The following is a 19,332-nucleotide window of genomic DNA, read 5'->3' as shown; positions in this document are numbered from 1 at the left end:
AAAGAGTAGCACTAGGTGACCTTGTAAGGTCCCTCCCCACCTAAATTATTCAACAAATTTAACATAAGATCTTCGATCCAGGTTCTCCCACTTCGCAACTTCCACGAGGGGACTAAAGCATCCAGTGATCCAAACGGCCCTCCTGTTCTAGGATATTTTACAGCACGGAAGAAATTGTCCAAGGTGGTAGCTCTACATCACTACACTTTGATGACAGAACATAGCAGAATTTGGCTCAGAGCAATATTATCCTTCAGTTGTCTTTGGTTGGAAGACAAGTCTTTAAGAAACACTGCTTGCAGTTAAGGTATATAAGAGTATACTGTAAACAGTGGTGAGAGATAAAACAGGTCCAGAACCAAGGAACTTGGAAAACCATTCATGATCAGATGGTATGGCTGCTTTAAGTTCATTTTACATCAATAAAACTGGCAGTCTCAAAAAAGAAAAAAAAAATCAAATTCAAAATTCTGCAAGTGTATCTGTATAATTGTTATTAACTTGCTTTCTCTGATAAAGAAAAGAATACACTAAAAATTATTAAAAACTCAAAATAGACTTTAACATGATGTAATAAGAATTGTCTGTAACTCCTCACCTCTTACTCTTTCCCTTCCTTTGCATTACTCGGGCTTTTGACTTCTCATCCAATCTCATTTCTACTTAACAGCTCTTGTTCCCAGACACTTAGTTCCATCCAAGTAAGTTCTCCACTGGCATTCAAAATCCCTCCTCAGAGTCAGCAATCAATGTCTCTGCCAACTGCTAACTCCCAGTCTTCTTGACTTGGCTCTCTCCCTCCTCCACACCATCTACAACACAGTAGGAGCAGTGCTGACAGCGCTAGTGGGACCATCTTCATTGTGCAGTGCTGGAATTTCTGGATTGCTAAAATTACAGGTATCTCCATTTATCTAAACTACCTCTAGAAAGCATAGGCAGTTCCTACTTTTGAAAACATACGATCATGGCGTGGCAAAATGCACATCCCTTCCATAAGGTCTACGTTCCAACAGAGTTTACCAACCACATTAAAATAATACAGGATTTTTTTCTTTAAAGATACACTAAACAACATTACTCTGTCTTTATTTCAGAAATACCTGCACTGTTCCTCTTCCCCATCACACTTTCTTTAGCTACAGTTCTGATAGCATGAAAAAGTTCAGTAAAAAAGGTTTTATTTATACTACCTTGATTATCAAATAGAAAAATTAAGAAACATTGACAGCAGTCCCAACTATTAAAATGGTTTCATGCTGTGCCAGCTGAGTTTTTTTAATTAGCTAAAAGATGACATGCTTAACACTATTTTTGGCAAATCATTTTTGTTGGGTGATATTCGCTTTCCCAGCTTATTGATTTTCCTCTTTGAAGAATGCAAACGAGAAAGCTACCTAGATATTTCTGTACATTACATAGTCTGGGAAGAAAAAAAAAAAAAAAGAAAAAAGTATCCCCTTCCAGATCTATTTCTCTTTTTTTCCAAACACTGTATTGCCATTCTTTAAGTTTCCTCATAATCTTATGACGGTAATAAATAGTGCTAACAACTACAAAATTTAAAAGCAAATCTACTTCTTTTTTCTAAAAAAATTCAGCAAAAAACTGAGTCACTTGGGAAAGGAAGATCTTACTTGTCTTTTTACATACCCTTCAAGGCAGAAAATCTTTCATTGAACATACTGAACATGTCATAGAAGATATTTTTATAATGTCTCAAATTAAAATGGGAAATAAAAGCAAAAAGCTTCCTTATCCTGCATGCTGCATTTAACAGTGAATATTTTGGAGCAGTAAAATGAAGAATGTAAAAGCAGACTAGCATTTCTATGTAGGAAAGCATGTAATAATTCTAATTATATCCCTAAAACATTATCTCCTTAAGAACTTCAAACAAGATCTGTAAAGTGCACGTGATCAGACCCCTTAAGCCTACTTACTGCAGCCAGCAATGAACTCAGCAGCAACTCCCTCAGCTTACAGGGAACAGATGACCAGCAAGAGTTAGGGCAGAAAAGCGAGCGGGCAGGCAGACGGAGCCAGCATATGCCTGCCCTCAGGCTGCCTATAAGTAAGTGGACTGGCAGGGAGCCACTTGAGAAGCGTGATTACAGCTCTCCAGATATCGAGGTTAGGGTGTCAACATGCTAGAAAGATTCTAGCTTGGAACCTTCAGAAATCCCACTTAATTGAAAAAGTGAAGATGGGATATTCTGAGTTGTTTTTCCACTGTCTCTTGATCCTAAACTGGATCTAGATTAGGCCTAGAGCCCCCAACAAGAAGAGCGTTCGTCAGCTGTGAAGAATGAGTGGCCTTTCTGCTGCAACTGCGTGATTTTGTTGCTAAACTCAGACTGAAGCACTACCTTCCACAATCCAGCCTTAATCTGATGAGCTGCTGGGAAACAGCAGGGGGTGTCTTTAGCCTGTGGTGGGTGCCTAGGAGTAGCTTTTGACCTTTTATGAATGAAAGCTTTACGTTCTATTAAAAAGAGTCATGCATTTTCCTTATATTTCTCACAAATTTTTGAGGAGTTTGATAATTGTCATCCGACTTTCTCAACCATCTAGTGTCTTGCTGTCAAGGCGGCTATTCTGCTTTCAGACACTATTTTGGTATGGATGAATAAAATTAGTAAAGAGAAATATAAAAATGTGTAACTCCCCCCATACTCACTCCCATAGTGGCAAACATTATCTTTCCTTGTACTGGAAAGCACATTTGACACTGTCTTTGTACTGGAGATCTTTCAGGCCATTATGAGTCACAAGGATCAATCATTTGTATGTCTGGAATGGCAAAAAACATGGACATGGACAAAGCATGAATTCCCTTTTTAAAAAAATCTATTAAAAAAGGGAAAAATGAGGACATGTATTTAATTGTATTAAAACTTGTGATATTATATGCATATATAAATATTTTACAGTTATCTATGTATATATTTATATAAAACTATATTATTTACAATATAGTTTGTATTTTGTGGGTGTATTATTTGATGTATATATATTTCATTGGTTTTGTGTATATATATACTTATTACTACTTCACATATACTACATTTATTTTATTTACATCACAAATGGAGAAAGAGTTGCTAGCTGCACGCTGCCTAGAACTGAAGGTACAGTGAAACGCAAAGGCAGCAAAGTAGTGAAAGCAGGAAGCTTTTTCCAGAAGCATCCTGAGTCCAACTCCTGTTGGCTGAGCATGCAGTGGAGGGTAGAGCTGCTGTCGTTCACTCATGCCTCACAGCTGACTGCGTCGTTGCCGAGTCCTGACTCACGAGAAGGAGACGATGCCGCACACTTACCTCCAGACCTCAGTGCTTCCTACCGAAGCAAACGCAGGTTGGCAGGTAAGGAGAGACACGATACGATGTGCCTATATAGATCCCAAAACAAACTTAGGACAGATCCTCTAGAGCACATGATGGAAAATACCTGTCCTACAGCTGGGACACGCACAACATGCCTTAGAGAAAAGACAACAGGAGTCACTGAAGATCACGCAGGTGCTGTAGCATTAATTCATCCCTTACAAACAAAAATCATAATTCAGCATGGTGAAGGACCAACCTCCATCTAATTCTTGCTATAGTTCTCAAGTCTGCCATATAGAGGAACCAGAGGCAGAGTTAAGACAACACTGGTAACAACACTAGTTACTATGAGGAAAAGAAATCTTTTTGTTCATTCACGTGTGCATGTTCTAAAATAGGTTACGCCAGAGAGTCTTAGGGAGTTGATTAGAGCCTAGTACATCTGCCCTGAAGACAAAAGCACTTCCAGCAGATGCTATTGAAAGATGTGTACAGAACTCCATACTGTCATCCTGTGCGTGCCAATAAGGATGTTCTTAAGGGAACAAACTAAGGGAGGTGAAGCATGAGTGTCAGTATTACTGTCCTATGAATAAGGTATTTCATATGCAGGAATCCATTTTGAGATGCTGTCAGTGGAAACAGCTTCACCTTCCAGAAAGCAAACTGAAGAGCTTGGAAAATATAGAGCAGCTTTATTCTCTACAGAGAAAAGAGTAATTCTTTTCAGCCTCCAAAAGCACAATTTATTTTTTTATAATTCATATGGGCTCAGGAAAGCAAGCAAGTAAATAATCGAATTAGCGTTCAATACTGGAAGTAGCTTTGGTACCATTTTGATATACTAACCCAAGAGAGATCTCCCCAAAAGAAGAGTTTCAAGTAAGGGCTCCTAGTTCCACTTTTGTAGCAACGTCAGAATTTTAAGAAAGAGGTGGAAAAAAAAGGATGAAGGCTGAAAGGACTAGTCACAATTGTCACACCTGTTAAGAGGGAAAGGAAGACTCTAATCACGTTTTTGTACTGACTGCAAAGACAGTCAGACTATTTTTTGAAGAATGGAAACACTCTGAGCACATGAGACACCCACAGTTTGAGAGTGATGATGTAGGTCTGGTAATTGGGAATACAGCGGCAACAACTGGTGCTGTACCAAACTTCCTGACTTCTGGAACAGATGATGGGGAGTGGTTCTCAAGAATCGGGTTATCCACACCAAACCTGTACTTTCTAAAGCAGTCCTTCCTCAATGACACCTATACAGACCATCAAACTGAAGCGACCCAGAATTCTTCACAGTACCCTTTGCCCTCTGTCACAGCTCAACCTGGCCTCAAGACAGTCTCGTAATATATTTTTTTCCTACTTTTGAGCATTTTCTTTCATATGTCTACAATGATTTTTTTCCTATAAGCATTAACGAGAAATATTTTCCCTGTATCTTTAGAAAGGCTTTTTTTGTGTTTCTTAATAGCAATATAAATAGCACTTTTCAGTCTTCTAGGATATCCCTAAACAACATAACACTTTTACTTAAAATCTTACTCAAAGCTAAAGAGAATGTCAAATGGCTCGTAGTGCTGCTACTGCTGCTGATCAATAAGACTCTTACCTGAGGGCTTTTTTCTATATATAGACTGCAGAAGGAGCAAGAGAGCACTTCCCAACGTGGTCATTCATTATGTAATACATGAAATCTATTTCAAGCTTCCTCATGAAATTTTTAAAGGCTTTCATCTGTCCTATTTTTGCTTCTGCGACAAGATAGGGGAAGACTCTGGATTTCTTACCCGCACTATTTCACAGTCAACATTTAATTCTGCAGCCACAGCTTCAATTTTCTCTCTGCAGACTGAGCCCAGGCTGGTCATACCATTGTCCCAGTATTTCTTTAGGGTAGCTAAATCTCGGTCACTAAATTGTGTGCGGTCCTGTAACTGTAAGATAAAAAAAAAATACTGTTAGATGAAAAAAAAAATTCTGCTTATGCTGTTCATTTGATTTCCAGAGGTCTTGCATACAGTAAGACACACGTTATACTGTCTCCATGGCTTTTCTTCTCTTTTAACTCTCCCTTAAGAATTATTTTTTTTTAGTTTGTTTTTTTATCCAGGGCAGTACAGAGTTCCCTGGGATTTGCTTTAAAGGCAATGGCAGTGCTAATGCAAATTTAAAAGCACTTCAGCTTTGTTTCAACTCCACCTGATTTTTTTAATTTGTTTTATCTCATTCTGTAAGGCTTTACTGAAAATAACTGTCTTCCCCTTGTGCTGTTTACTCTCTCCACCCAATTTATGCAAATTATTCCTTAAGGCTTTTCAAGTTTCTCACCCTCCCCCACCCAAAGTTCTTTTATCTTACTGCAAACTACAATACATGCATAATTCAAAGGATTCTGAGTTCCTAAAGGGAATACTTTAATGTTTATTTGGTAAGCTTCAGAGTTTAAATTGGTTCCACTGTTTATTTGCGAGTTCCCTAACTCTTTGTGTATATTTATCAAAATATGTGATAGTGGATTACTGATATAAGGAGTAACACTGAGAAACAAATCCTAGGCATCCTACCGCTTCTTGAACTGTTGTGGGCATACACTATCATTCAAACTTACAAGCTTTATCAGAAGTTTTTAGCTCAGAATTTGAACTAAAATCTACAGTTTCTTTATACCAGCCCATGTTTGCGATCTCTCCTGCTATTCGGAGTACATAAATGAAATAATAAAGTCTGCACTAGTAAACTGTAGCCACGTGCCGAATTTGTCATTGTCATTATTTCAACAGTTGAATTTTGTAAGACAATCATTATTTCAATATCTGAAATCTGAGTTTGCTCATTTAAAAACTGTTAAAAGTTAGAATGAAATAACTTTAAAATAGAATAAAAAGAAATTTTGCAGAACTAGAATCGTTTGACAATCTTGTACAGTTATCAGCTTCAATTTCTGCTAATCTTCAGAATATGGTAATCCTTGCGATTTTCTTCTTTTAAAAATTACTATTTCTCAAAACGTTAGAAGCACTTGAGTCTCCTTAATATATGAATATAAAATAGTGGTATCAAAACCTTGTCTCCTGAAAATTATCCCAGGTGGTCCAGGAAAAAAAAACAAACAACAGAACTGTTGTAGACAAATATGGTCCATTATTAACTGCTACTGGGCACTGAGATATTTTCTTGGCAGAATCAGAGAAGCTGTTTTCACCCTGCCCATCCATTAGCCGGGATCACGGGACGCGAGGAGGTCCTCATGGGCACACCACGCATGCCGCCAGCGAGCGGCTCTCCTCTGCTCCTGCTCAGGAGATGCACTCCCAGATGGCACGCTGCAGTCTATTTTAATCTAAAAGGAATCCAGCTGGCATGTTTCGAGGCTGCTCTAGGATGAGAGGCAAAGTGCAGTAAGTGGCCTTCACCTCCAGAGCACCCTGCTGACCAAAGCCAAATCCCTGGTGCCCATCCACCCGTAGCAGATGCAGGTCTTCCTGCACGCCTGACCTGAGCTCCTCCTCCCTACAAGCCATTTTCAAAGAACAAAAGTAGAGTTATCTCCTGAATCACTGCAGCCGTATCTCCTTTTATAGCTGTTGGAAAAATAGATTGTAACTTCTGAAAGTGATGGGAAGAGCTCTTTCTCGTTCTGCAGTCGGGGAGAGGCAGCCAAGTGCTGAGGAGAGGGAAGGCAGACAGGAGCGTGGCAGCAACACTCAAACTACACGGAGAAACAAGTCACTCTGGCCTGTCCTGCTTTCCTGAATGCACAGGTAGCTCAGGGCAACTTCACCTTCTAAAGTATACCAAGCATTTTAAAACATAACTAACTACGTAACATTCGCTGTTGGTTTTGGGAGAGTTCACTCTGACAACACTGCTGCAACAATCCACCACTCACACAGCTTACTGCGATCCGTACTTGCCAGGAAAATAAAATAGAAAGTTTCTTCATATTCAATATGCATAGCTTAAAGAAACAGCCATGGAACGTGCTGTGGAAATTCCGCCTCCCCAGCAGAGGGGTGAAAAGAGAGAAGCAAAAGGCAATCCGTCTCATATTCCTTCATCTGTAAGGAAGCGGCCCCAGTTAGTGCTGTCTTCTCTCCCCGAATTTGTTGCAATGGCCAAATGAGAACAAAACCCAAAGAAAGTAGAGCTGGTGTTGGAGTAAATTCAGATATTTTCTGCTTGACACATGATTTTCTAGTCATCTAAGAAAATGCTCCTTCTACTGAAACAATATAGGGCAAGAATACTCGCTAACAGAAAAGCCGTATTTTTGTGATATGCAAATGGCCCCCACGTTAGACAAAAGACATGCAATAACTGACTGTAGAGTTACCAAAGGGATGGTGCTGTGGGAAGGGTGCAGGGGCTGCTCAGCTTTTACTTACTAAATACAAGGATTTTTAGTGGAGCAAGCAGTGTTCACCAAAACCATGGGGCCTTGAAAAATTTTACTTAAAAAGGTGGTGTCATATCTTTTCCATTTCAGGTGGATGTATATTAATTCTGATGATCTACTACAAGTGTTTTAATAAGATTCTTAGTAGATAAAACACTGTTCACTGGTTTTCACCTCACAGCTGCTATATAATTTTGCTACAAGACCAGGATTGTAGAGTCAGTCTCAACATCTTAGATCAAAGTAGATGTTTTAAAATTATGGGAACTCTCTGCAGCTACATTCCCAAAGTTGTCTTTTGCAGCCACTTACTCTGGAAATGGAGAGGTCGGAAAGAAAAAAAAAAGATAACTTAAAGCTTTTGCTTTACCTCGTCAAAAATGATCCCTAGTGTTTCAGGTGACAATATGTATTTCTGCTTTTTTGTTGCTGTTGCAGTTAGTGCCACTCCAGGTACTTTATCCTTTCACTCGTTCCTGAAGAGCTCGTGCAGCAGCACATGAATCACACTGACAGCAATTGCAGGTCAGAGAAGGAAATGGAGAACAAGTTTTTCCAGTCAACTGATATGAAAGAAAAAACAAAACCCCCACAACACTCACCACATGAAAGAGTCTGGAAAACACGAACAAAACTGAGGGGAAAAACAAGCGTGTGTAAATAGAGGACTGTATGACAAGTCAGGTCCCCCTCAGGGTTGAGGAGAGCAGCCTTACTGTGATGCCTGGCTCAGCCACCCTGGCAAACTCAGCGTATTCTCATTCCACTTGAACGTTTCTACTTTCGAGTCCGTATCTCATTTTTGCCATTTTTTCCAACAAGATCAGCACTCAGTAACCTACTAAACACAGCCAAGCAGGTAGGAACTGAGCCTCTGAAAAGCTAGAAGCACTGTCTTCAGGAAGGTACATGTTGGCAGCATAAGTGATGAGTGTAATACAGCTGGCTGGTCTTTGCAGCAACGAAAGACAGAATCTTATCAGGTTACTGGACTTGAAATTTTACCATTGCCCCCCCCAAAAAGATTCTCGACATTGAAGGGCTGTGATTCACAAAGGAGTTGCTAAGAGGGTGGCAGGTCACTGGATATTAAGTGACCCGCAGGAGCGGTGTGCCGGCACGCTTGCGCACAGTGAGTGTGAGCCCTTCATGCCAGCCCAGAGAGCGCAAAGGGAGATCATTTGCTTACTCCACTCTCGACTGCTGTGCCTCTGTAACGGGATCAGTCCCAACCCTTACACTCACTAGATGGACAAACTTTAGATCCAGACTAACTCACCTTTGTGTAACGGATGGTGCCATATGCCTTTTCATGAATTTCTTAGGGAAATCACAAATTACATTCAATTACAGGATCATCCCCTTGGCATAGATTATACGTAAGTTGACTCCTACATTATAAGCGGCTCAAAAATGACATAATGCTTTTACAAAAGTCAATGATTTCTGTGAGAAAATAAGGCGTAGAATTTCTGCACTGAACATCATCGATTTAGTTAATGACTGCCTCATGCTTAGTATCATCACAGAAACCGAGGAAACAAGAGAAAAACCCCCCGGTCCTACAAATATCGTTACATTGATGGTTATGCACCAGTTAGCATAGGAAAAAAATAACAAAAGATAATACTGAAAAGCATTGTATTTAGCACAACACTTCCCATAGTGAAGACAAGTCAGTAAGTCAGTTTATATTTTTACTCCATTATAACAACCATTATGAATACAGCTCTCCTTTCCTTTTCTTCAGATCCCTTGCTTGCTGTTTCGAGGCCGGCTTTACCTTCGGCAGTATTAACTATTTGCTGAATGCTTTACATTTACAAGTTCTGTTGTCCACAGTTTGAAAAGCAGCGAGCAGCTTCTTCCAGCAGAAAATAGACTATCAACTCACACTGAAAAGCAATCCTTGTGTGCAAATTGAATCAGCAGTTCTGCCGAGCGCAGGGTTAAACCCTGCTTATCCCTTGACCTCTCAAGTGTAATAACAACATTCTTATAAGAGATGACCCAGTTTATTATAGACATTCCTGGCACTTTGCTGAGCCCCTCAATACTACCCACTGTGCATGCAGTATTTGTGGTGCAAATCTAGTGTCTATAATTGGTATGAATAATTGCATTGCAGTGGAGTGTCCTTATCCTGCCTTTTATTAGAGCCTGCTTTTTTACATCAGTTTTTATGCATCAGTTGAAAATGTTTCAGGCCACATGCACAAAAGCTATACACAATCTTCAGCTTATTAATAAAAAATGAAAGAACTAGAGCTTTACTATAACAACTATTGCATTTATGCCGCACCTGAGCACTGTATGTTGTTAACAAAAGTTATGTTTATTTAAATTGCAGTGAAATCATATTCAATCAACAGTTCAGTTCTGATGCTCTGTGATGAAATGTTCTAAGGTAATGGTTATTTCTAGCAAACAAATCTCTCGCAACAAATTTTAGTCACTACTGCTCAGAAACTCTACCACGGAGAAACAGCAAGCAATCTCACAGAGCAATACTTTTTTGGTATGTTTTAGAGGTTCTTTAAAGTTTAGTAAAAAGTAGAATAGGACACTTACCTCCAATGCTCGCTAGCAATCCCAGTATCTTATAAATTGGAGGCACTTCCTACTTTAAGTTACTCTAAATAAATACGTCCAATCTCCTTTCGAGCCCATCTAAGGCTAGCTTCATTAGATACCCACTCTTATACTGGAACAAATGAGTGCCTATTCGCTTCTCCACACTTGTCATGTTTTTAAAGCCCTCCATCACACTCCTCCACTCCCTCCCAGTTATCTCTTTTCAGGTCTGAAGAGATATAGCCCATTTGTTTGTTCACTATATGGCCGTTCTGTACCTTTGATCACTGTCACTGCTTCTCTGTTTTATTTTGGGAGGAATGGTAAGATCAGAAGAAGTGCACACAGCATTCAAGGTATGAACAAATCTTGGATTTTTTTATAGAAGCATAGTGTTATTTTGTTTTGTTCCCCAGTCCTAATGATGCCAGTATTCATCTCTGAACTTTGCATTACTTAATGTCTAACTGATTTTTTTTTTTGGAGGATTATCAATTCACATCTCAAGATCTTATTTCTACATAATGATAGTTATTCCTGAATCAACAAATCATTCTCATATGCTCCCTCTTTCCCATCCGCACCATTTAATATTACTGTAACTCTTCAGTTTATTATTTCTTGATAAGCACCCATGACAAGATACCTTCAATCTTCTTACGACAAAGAAATGTACCTGAAGGCTCGTCGCAAAGCAGATGGCTAGGAGTGAGTTGCTACTGCCAGCTTCCTTCAGGCAAAAAGGTGTCTGAAAATGGACTGCAAAGCAAATGGCATCTGAAGACACCCTTAAACTATTACTGCTAACATACTATTAGTGCAAAAACTGTTAGATTTTTTGTTAGTGTTAAAAACTGTTAAGAGAATTTTTGCATCTTATCCCACTGGTTGGGTAAGCTTGAAGTTTGCTCTGATAGAAGGACTGATAAATATTTCATAGTACCATAGCTTGAAAAGAGCTGCAACTGCTTCAACACTCAGCCAAAGTTACATATATTCTGTTAATATGTGTTTCTAAACTGAACACAGCTAAGAAGAAAAAAAAGGGAAAAAAGAAAAAAAAAAAGAGGTATCAGTGCAATAGACTAGTCTAGCCAAAAAATTACCCTCTAAACTCCAGCCATCTCACTCCATAATTTCCAAAACCAACCTCCAATCCATACAAACTGACAACTTACTCTTCTACTTGACATTTTGAACTAGTTTGTTAAATAGTGAGCATTCAGCCTTCAAGTAAACTGAGTTTTAGACAGTAATTACCACGATTCTTAGTTAATCTATTAACGTCTTCCTCGTACTTGACTAGAAAGTCTGCTTTTCCAGTTCCTGGCCAGATATGACATTCTTTCCAGCCTGCTGGATCACAGCATACAATAAGCTTAAGTGATCTGTGGAACTCAGATGCAGCATGCCCTATAATCAGAACATGTATTTTGTCTGAAACTATGGTAGACTTGCCTTCCCTTTGCATTAACTGAAGGATTGCTGCTGGGAGTAGCAAAGAGCTGCTGTTCACAGCAAGACTGTCATGACATGTTATGCATGTTACTATCACCTAATGTAAACATTAACAAAGTTAAGTACCTTGAGCTATCCTATGAAATATTTCATAGGAGGAGGAAAACCATTAACTGGTTATCCAAATGACACAGAAGAACAGGTATGAACAAGGACAGCATTCACAATTCAGCCCTGTGGAGATCTTCAGGTTGGCTTGTCAGTCTCTTTTGCTGAAAACTCTGACTATCTTACTCAGACATGCTGTCACCAACTTGACTAAAATACAGTTTTCTTCCTTCTGCCCTTCTAGGAGAGGAGAGGAATGTGAACGGATGAAGAGAACTTCACAAGTTAATATTGGTATAGTTTTAAAACATAAGGTAGCTTTAATCCCTATGGGTGCTCATTGTACTTTAAAAGCTGCTCTAAAACATCATTTTCTCCAGCGCACGTAGGCTTACTGTGGCAGCAGAGAGTTTTTGTGAGATTTTTAGATACAGTCCAACAAGGTATTTTCTTTAGCAGTCATACTGATCTAACTGCCCCACCTAGTCTCCTCCACACAATCCAGCTGTCTTCCCCACAGACAGACGAGTACAACTGGTGGCAGGTCTCACTGACCTGGAGTTAGACCAGCTCCTTTACCTGATGCAAAGTGTGTCTACTGTACGCTTTCTGTGACTGGCAGGAATATGAGGGGAACACTTTAATGCTACTATCTCTAGAATTTTATTTAAATAGGCAATGTTGAAAGAACAATTTAAAAATAAAAATCTAGCGCAGGAATCCTCCACTTATTTCAGATATTTTTTCCCCAAATATACATGCCAAACTGAGAGGCCAGAGACTTCAAGCTGAAGCTCTACGCAGACTCAGCTAACCCTCCTACGGTAGAGGTTCCACAAAAGGGCAGAAGTACACTATTCGGGAAGGTATGAAAGCCCTCACTGCAATGCAGCGTTGCTCCAGGTAGGGGAAAAATACAAGACCAGCTTCCCTGTGAGTTTCTCCACTGAGGGCAAGGTTCCCTTGAAACCTCACATGAACTAGCCCAGACAACTGAAAATAAAATCCCACCCAAAATACATACCTACCTACATACCATGTGATTTACTATGCCTGCTTCTGAAGGGTGATGGGCAGAAATAATTCTGAGACCTTAATCTGCTATCTTAATGACTTTGTGTTTCAGACTTTATCAAGTCTTTACTAAGACCACTAGAACTACTTCTAATTAGAAATTTAAAAAAAGAAAAGAAAAAGAAGCAAAACAAAACGCCCACTCTCCTCCCAAAATAAAACTTCTCAACTAAGCCAGGCACAGCTTACCTAGAATCAACACTTATCTGCCAAGTTTTTCATAGTTAGCTTACTAAGGATCTACCATAAATACTAATCATTCTGCTAAGACATCAGATGACACATGACTTAAGCACAGTTAGTACACTCTAAATTTAAATGCAAAGACAAAAGTGAAGATATTTTCTTCCTTTTAATTCTCTTTAACCAGTATCTTCATTGCTATTTTTGAATCCTTGTTAATCCTTTCACCACACTGTGAAAAACGAAAAATCAATGCATTTGTAAAGGCCGATGCATCGCACATGCACCATGACAGACTACAGAACTCTCTGATTTCCAAAGACATTATCATGAATAACTGAGAGGGTGATATTTCTAGACTAATATTCATTAGGAGTCAGGATTACGTCATTTTACAGCATAGCTGAGCAGACTAGAAAGAGTTTCTGCAGAACTGCACGGTTTTTATTTCTCTCTTGATGCAGCTGAAGGACAGGGCAAGGAAAACAAAACATCAAGGCAAAAGATTAAAAATTCAGAGCATCTAAAAGACGATCTTCTCCATTTGAAACAAAATACAGATTAGCCTTTTTACTGTTTGAATGGCAGTAATTGCTATAATCGCAGTTTTACAACTCTATCCATTCTATTTCTGTTCCCTCACACTCTTTCTTCAAAAGAATTTCACATTTGAAACTGAAGTTTCCTAGGAAGTAGGAGTTTTTTTTCTCTCTTGTTGTCTTACACCTGTGCATATACAGCAGTTTTAGAATGCCAGCTCCTGAACTTGTCTCCTTAAGAAGGCTAATTATGCATTCAAACTCAAGAAATTTGAGTTTGTTCCACCCACAAATCTGGGAACAGATGCATCGAACTGGACTGTATTAGCTAACGGGTTTTATGCATTTTATTGATTTTAAAACATACAGGAGAAAAGGTCTAAGGAAAAAGAATTCCCTAATAAACATCCTTAATAAACAGGCACTTCCACATCCTTGAAGGTTTTAAACTTATCACAAAAATTTCTTCTATAGCTCGCGTCAGGTATCTCACATGACCACCACAACTCAACCACCTACCCAGTGCTGGAAAGTAGGTGACAGCAGCATCATGTCCCCACTCTCTTCATTGCTCCCAGCCACATGCTCCTGCTGCCCACTTTGAGCTGGCTCTGGCACTCATCTGATCCCTACGTTCACAACCCATTAAAGACAGCAGAAAGACAAACTCGGCAGAGGAATATGTATCTGACAGGTCAGACACTTGACCTGGATTACCTTGCAATTAGATACTAGCACCAGTGCTATGGATGGGGTGGCAGTGCACCAGTACAGAGAGCGAGGGAAAAACCTCCCCTTTTCAACAGGGCTGTGCTGTGAAATCAGCTCAAAGTGGAACTGTACTCTAGGACGCTCACCAGCTGCTTGCTGTTTTAAAAGATTAAGTGATAGAGGGAAGGTGCCTTCCAGAAAAGGGCTACATTTAAAAAAGCCTACTCAAGAGAACTAGGACTTAGGGAAAGGAAGAAAAAGGGGGGGGGGAAGGGGGGGGGAAGGGGGGGGAAGATGGCATGAGCAACAACAGGACTTGTATAAAAGTACTGGTTCCTCAGAGATGCTCTTATAAAAGTGCTCTATATATAAACAGAAATAAGTGATACTACCAAAGTCTGCAGAAACTAGAAGTGTGTAACAGTTGAGACCTAGCAAAAGTCTGAGAAAAAAACCCCACGATTGATGTGATAGTCCTTAGATTCCTACTTATACATGAAACACTAGCAAACTCACACCTTTGGAAGACTACACAGAAGAACTGAAAATCATAAAAAAAGGAAGAAAAGTACTGGGTATTGCAGGGAGAAGAAGGCAAGGAAAGGTTCTTCCACCACCTAGACATCGTTGCCAAACCAGCACACATTGACAGTGTTTGGGGGGTCTGATGGAATAAGTCTGGTTATCATGACAGCCATCTCCCTAGCTACTGCCTCTGATACAGCTGGACTAATACGTAACAGCCTCTAGAAAGCTTAGTTGTACCATCCGATCTGCAGATTTAGGGTGTATTTTCATGGTACGCCAGCAGAATTGAGGTGTTCTTCGCAGAGAAGCTATCAGACTACTCTTGAGTGGAAATGCTGTACAGTAATCGAACAAAAGAGTTGGAGAGAGGTATTTTCCTGACAAAAGCTGTTTCATACCTTGTGTTATGCTTTGGAGTCATTTGTGAATTGAAGACACCAACCTGGCTGATTCTGCCTAATGTAAAATGACATATATGTGGATAAAATTAAATTTGAGAAAGTTACTACAGATAGCATGGACTAATTCTGTGCATGTGCAAAGCAGCTGAAGAGATAGTTATCCTCTTTAGCATTCAGTTGCCTCTCAATTAACCACCACTTCACTTTCATAATTAAAAAAAAACATATTCTGAGCTCTTAGTCCTTATCATTTCAGACATTATATTTCAGCTAATAGCACAATTCATATACTTGATTTAGGATTATGACCTTGACCTGGTTTTAAAGATATCCATCAACATTACAGTGACCGAAGCATTGTATCTGCAGGTAATGTTGGTATTAGTCAATGTATAAAGGAGGAAAAAAAAACAACCCCCAAAAAACCCCCATACCACACAAGCAGAACTGACATTTTAAAGAATACATTTAGATAAACTTTTCCTTCTTTCACTTGACACATTAGATACTTAGAAGGAAATATACTTACTGCTCTTTTTCTGGAACAACCTGTAATCCAAGGCACAGTAAGGTTTCCTGAAATCTGTAGAGGGGAAAAGGGAAACAGAACAGAAAACAACAACATCTTAGGTTGCTATGATAGCTAATACTGAGCAGCTTTCACAAGACCTCAATATTGTGCATTCAATTCTGATAAGAACGTCTTTAAAACAGGTTAGGATTTAAAAGCAAAACAGAGTCCCACTCAGCCTTACTGTTGCAAGACTAAAAATAAAACACTGTTTCTTTAGGGGAGGGTAAGTTAACACAGTGGCAACTGGGGTGTTTCTGTACTTTTGGTATCTCAAAACTTGTAATTCAGAACACCAGTTTTCATCTTCAATCTGTCACAAAACCAGTAAGATTAAGCAGACTGGAGTTAGGCAAGGGCGCAATGTCTGACAGAACTGCCGTCACATGTTTTTCAATTACATCAGTTTCAATTACTTTCAGAAAAAAAAATACTATCACATTAGTAACTGAACTATTCAATGTCAGATATTAGGGATTTGCATATTAGCAGAAAAACTAAGGAGATGAAGCTGGAGAAGGAAGGGGAGGGGGTATGAAGGCAAGGGTTAGCTGCCTTGATTCCCACTGCTTCTCCATCATTCTCCGTCCAGAGGTCAGACTTCATTAAATAATAATCTTGGACTGTTTCCCCTGGTCATCTGAAACGTGTCATAGCCTGGAATATTTTAGGCTTATTTAGGATTCCATGTTCATCTTCTGCTGCAGACAAGCAATTCTTGAGAGACTAAACATAGCTCTTGTGAGATTAATCAATCTCAAGTCATTATAGGCACTATATATGTGAGGAAGAAAAATCTACGCAATTCTGATGACTATCAAACTACGTTAATAGATTTTGTATTTGGGAAGTGCTCTACTAATGAATCTTGCAGCACGAGCATAATCAAATATAGAATATAGAGTACAGTTTGTCTAGTGTACGAGCATATAAGATGCTTTTATTCTTCAGCCTTTTAGCTGGAAGCGCTTGGAGGTTACCTAAGGTCGGACACTTTCTCATGACAGCACAAGACGGGCTGAGGGCAGCTATAAATGAACACTCTCCCCTCCTAAGGGCAAGTCTACATCAGCTTGTGTGTCTAAAATACTTATTTCATAGTTGCACACACACGTTTTAGAAATTCTGTATAAACAAGTTACATCTATTACAATTCCATATGGCACACAACAGCATCACACCACAGAATCTGCTGTAAATGTGTTCTCACTATCCACCCAGATGGCTTCTCTTCGCAAATTTAAAGCGGGGCTACAGAAAAAAGTGCTCTTCTATGTGAATAAAGCAATCAGTCTGGCAGAGCATTAACGGTTACTTGGAAGACAATTTCTAACAGGTATGATGCCAAATATAATCAAGTTTACCTCAATATAACTTCTTGAAAGACAACATGCATGGCAGTATTCTAAACTGGCTCTATAAAAAAGGCACAAGGGTTGGGGTTTTTTTTGGGGGGATGGTGGTATCTTTTGAGTGAGATGGATAGTTATCCTGCATCCACAGGTGTAACTCCGGCCCTAGTCCAACTGAATTGGACCATATAGATACCATGAATTGCAAAAATGACAAATTGAAATGCTCGTCTCAGAAAGATATTGTCTCAGAAACAGCAGCTGCTCTGGCAGCTGCTAGAGAGAGTTCAAAGGTACTGCAACACTTGTGTATTGCCAACGCTGTACCTTAATTACACTGGCTACACTATATGAGGTCCCTACATAATCTTTTCCCAATTCATCTGTAGATTTACTGTCCCAAATTCAGTGCACTGGAACAAACCAAGAGCCCCAACCCAGTCCCGGTTGCTGTGTTGCACTGCTTGAGGCCACAGGCAGTGTTTCTGCAGCCTGCTCACAGCTGCTGTCCCCGACTCCAGCCCCACAGGCCCCCACGTTCCTGCAGCTGGAATTATTTCATCCCAGAAATAAAGCGCAGGCAACTCCTGTGACAAAGGTAACTCCACTTCTGTTACGAGTGTCAGGAAACAGAGAAGACCATGTGGCTTGCCCTAGCAAAAAGCTGTGTGGCCCAAAGTGAGCAAGAAAGTCCTCCTCTTGTCTTCAAAAATCTCTAGGGAAGTAAACAAATCACTTTGACACGTTAAAACAAACAAACAAAAAAAAGAGTCCCATTTCCTTAAAGTAAACTTGTATCTCATTCATATAAAGCAGGATCCTTAAAGCAAATCTTAAAAATAAATAAATACATATTATATCTATATCCTATTCTGACATACTGGCTGCAAGGCTTAGGATTTTCCCTTGAAGAAGACAGGGCTAAATTAGATAACTATGCTTCAGTGTGTATCACAAAGTAATTAAAAATACACACACTTTCAACAGTATTTTTGTCCCTGAGGGTTGGGGGGAGGAAACCAAGACTAAATCACAGTTCAGCCTTGAGGACCAACAAGAATAGCCTCTCTAGGTCAATACGCTTAAAGCCAAACTAAGAGAAGTAGGCTGAACAATTTGTTTACTGAAACTGCTCAAGCATTAAAATTGATCACTTTATTAAATTTACGCTTAAGTTACACTAACATGAATTTGATTAATTGAACCAGTAAGGAAGCTATAACTAATTGCTCATTAGACACCACACCAATGTACGACAGTAATTACTTCATCAAAACACAGATCACACAGTCCTGACTTTGAAGAAGCATCTGCTTGGATGTTTAACTACTGCCATAATCATGTAGCTCAGGTTTAATCTATTTTTAAATTTAGGATTTCCCTGAGTTTAAGGATTTTCATTCCTATGCTGATGGATGAATTGGCTAAACTAACTATATACATAAGAACTACACACGTACTTACATCCTGCATAAGTCTATCTGTTACAAAATCTATGTCTCTGGAATTTTTATGTATAAAAATTATTAAGCTATAAGGGGATTATTAAGCTACAAAGAGAGTGTCTACATGAAATAGCAGTCATACTGGACTTACTTAATTTTAAGGGGAGGACTTGGAGGAAGGGGTTAAGGTATTGCAGAACCGATGATTTCAACAAAATAGTTATCCGCCTAGCGGGGTACGCTATTTGCTACACGTGACTTCGAAGGCAGTAGGTGAAATTTTCTTGTCAACGTGACAAATGACTGTTGGAAGCGTCACTGTCATACTCTAACACCTCTTAAGATACAGAACTTACTTTTGCATTGTTCTGGAACGTGCTAAAAACTCTCAGCAAGGAATGCAGTGATCCGGAGAAATCAGTACCATCATTTCTCCAACGTACTGGTGGGATCTGGCCCGGCTGTAGGACACTGTTCCTCTGCAGCTTCCACAGGGCCGTGATACTGTATGCCCTGACCCCAAAACTGTTGCTCTCCCTTACAAATTCTCTAATACTGAAGACTGTCATCTCAGAGGCTCACAGCATGAATGCTTACAGCAAGAAGTGAATGAACAGCAAGTTGCCCAATTTTTCCAAGGTTTAAAATTGTGGAAGGGCA

General features: G+C 39.5%; 1 protein-coding gene across 8 annotated transcripts in view; it reads right to left on the bottom strand.

The window, feature by feature from the left end:
* The window catches only part of HDX (highly divergent homeobox), a 53,299-nt gene that overhangs the window by 17,541 nt on the left and 16,426 nt on the right, over window positions 1-19,332 (bottom strand). For all 8 annotated transcript variants that reach the window (XR_008468457.1, XM_054214531.1, XM_054214529.1 and 5 more), the window contains 2 exons: window positions 15,834-15,887; window positions 5,120-5,266 (listed from right to left, as the gene is read on the bottom strand). Coding sequence is in view for 7 of the 8 variants with exons in the window: in XM_054214531.1 (XP_054070506.1) it covers window positions 5,120-5,266; window positions 15,834-15,887 (201 nt within the window). In the remaining variant the exon portion in view is untranslated. The remainder of the gene's footprint in view (window positions 1-5,119; window positions 5,267-15,833; window positions 15,888-19,332) is intronic.

This window comes from Rissa tridactyla, chromosome 9 (assembly GCF_028500815.1).
Source record: "Rissa tridactyla isolate bRisTri1 chromosome 9, bRisTri1.patW.cur.20221130, whole genome shotgun sequence".
NCBI classification, from domain to species: domain Eukaryota; kingdom Metazoa; phylum Chordata; class Aves; order Charadriiformes; family Laridae; genus Rissa; species Rissa tridactyla.
Note: the sequence above shows the minus strand (reverse complement) of the source record. Positions and strands in the feature narration are given on the sequence as shown.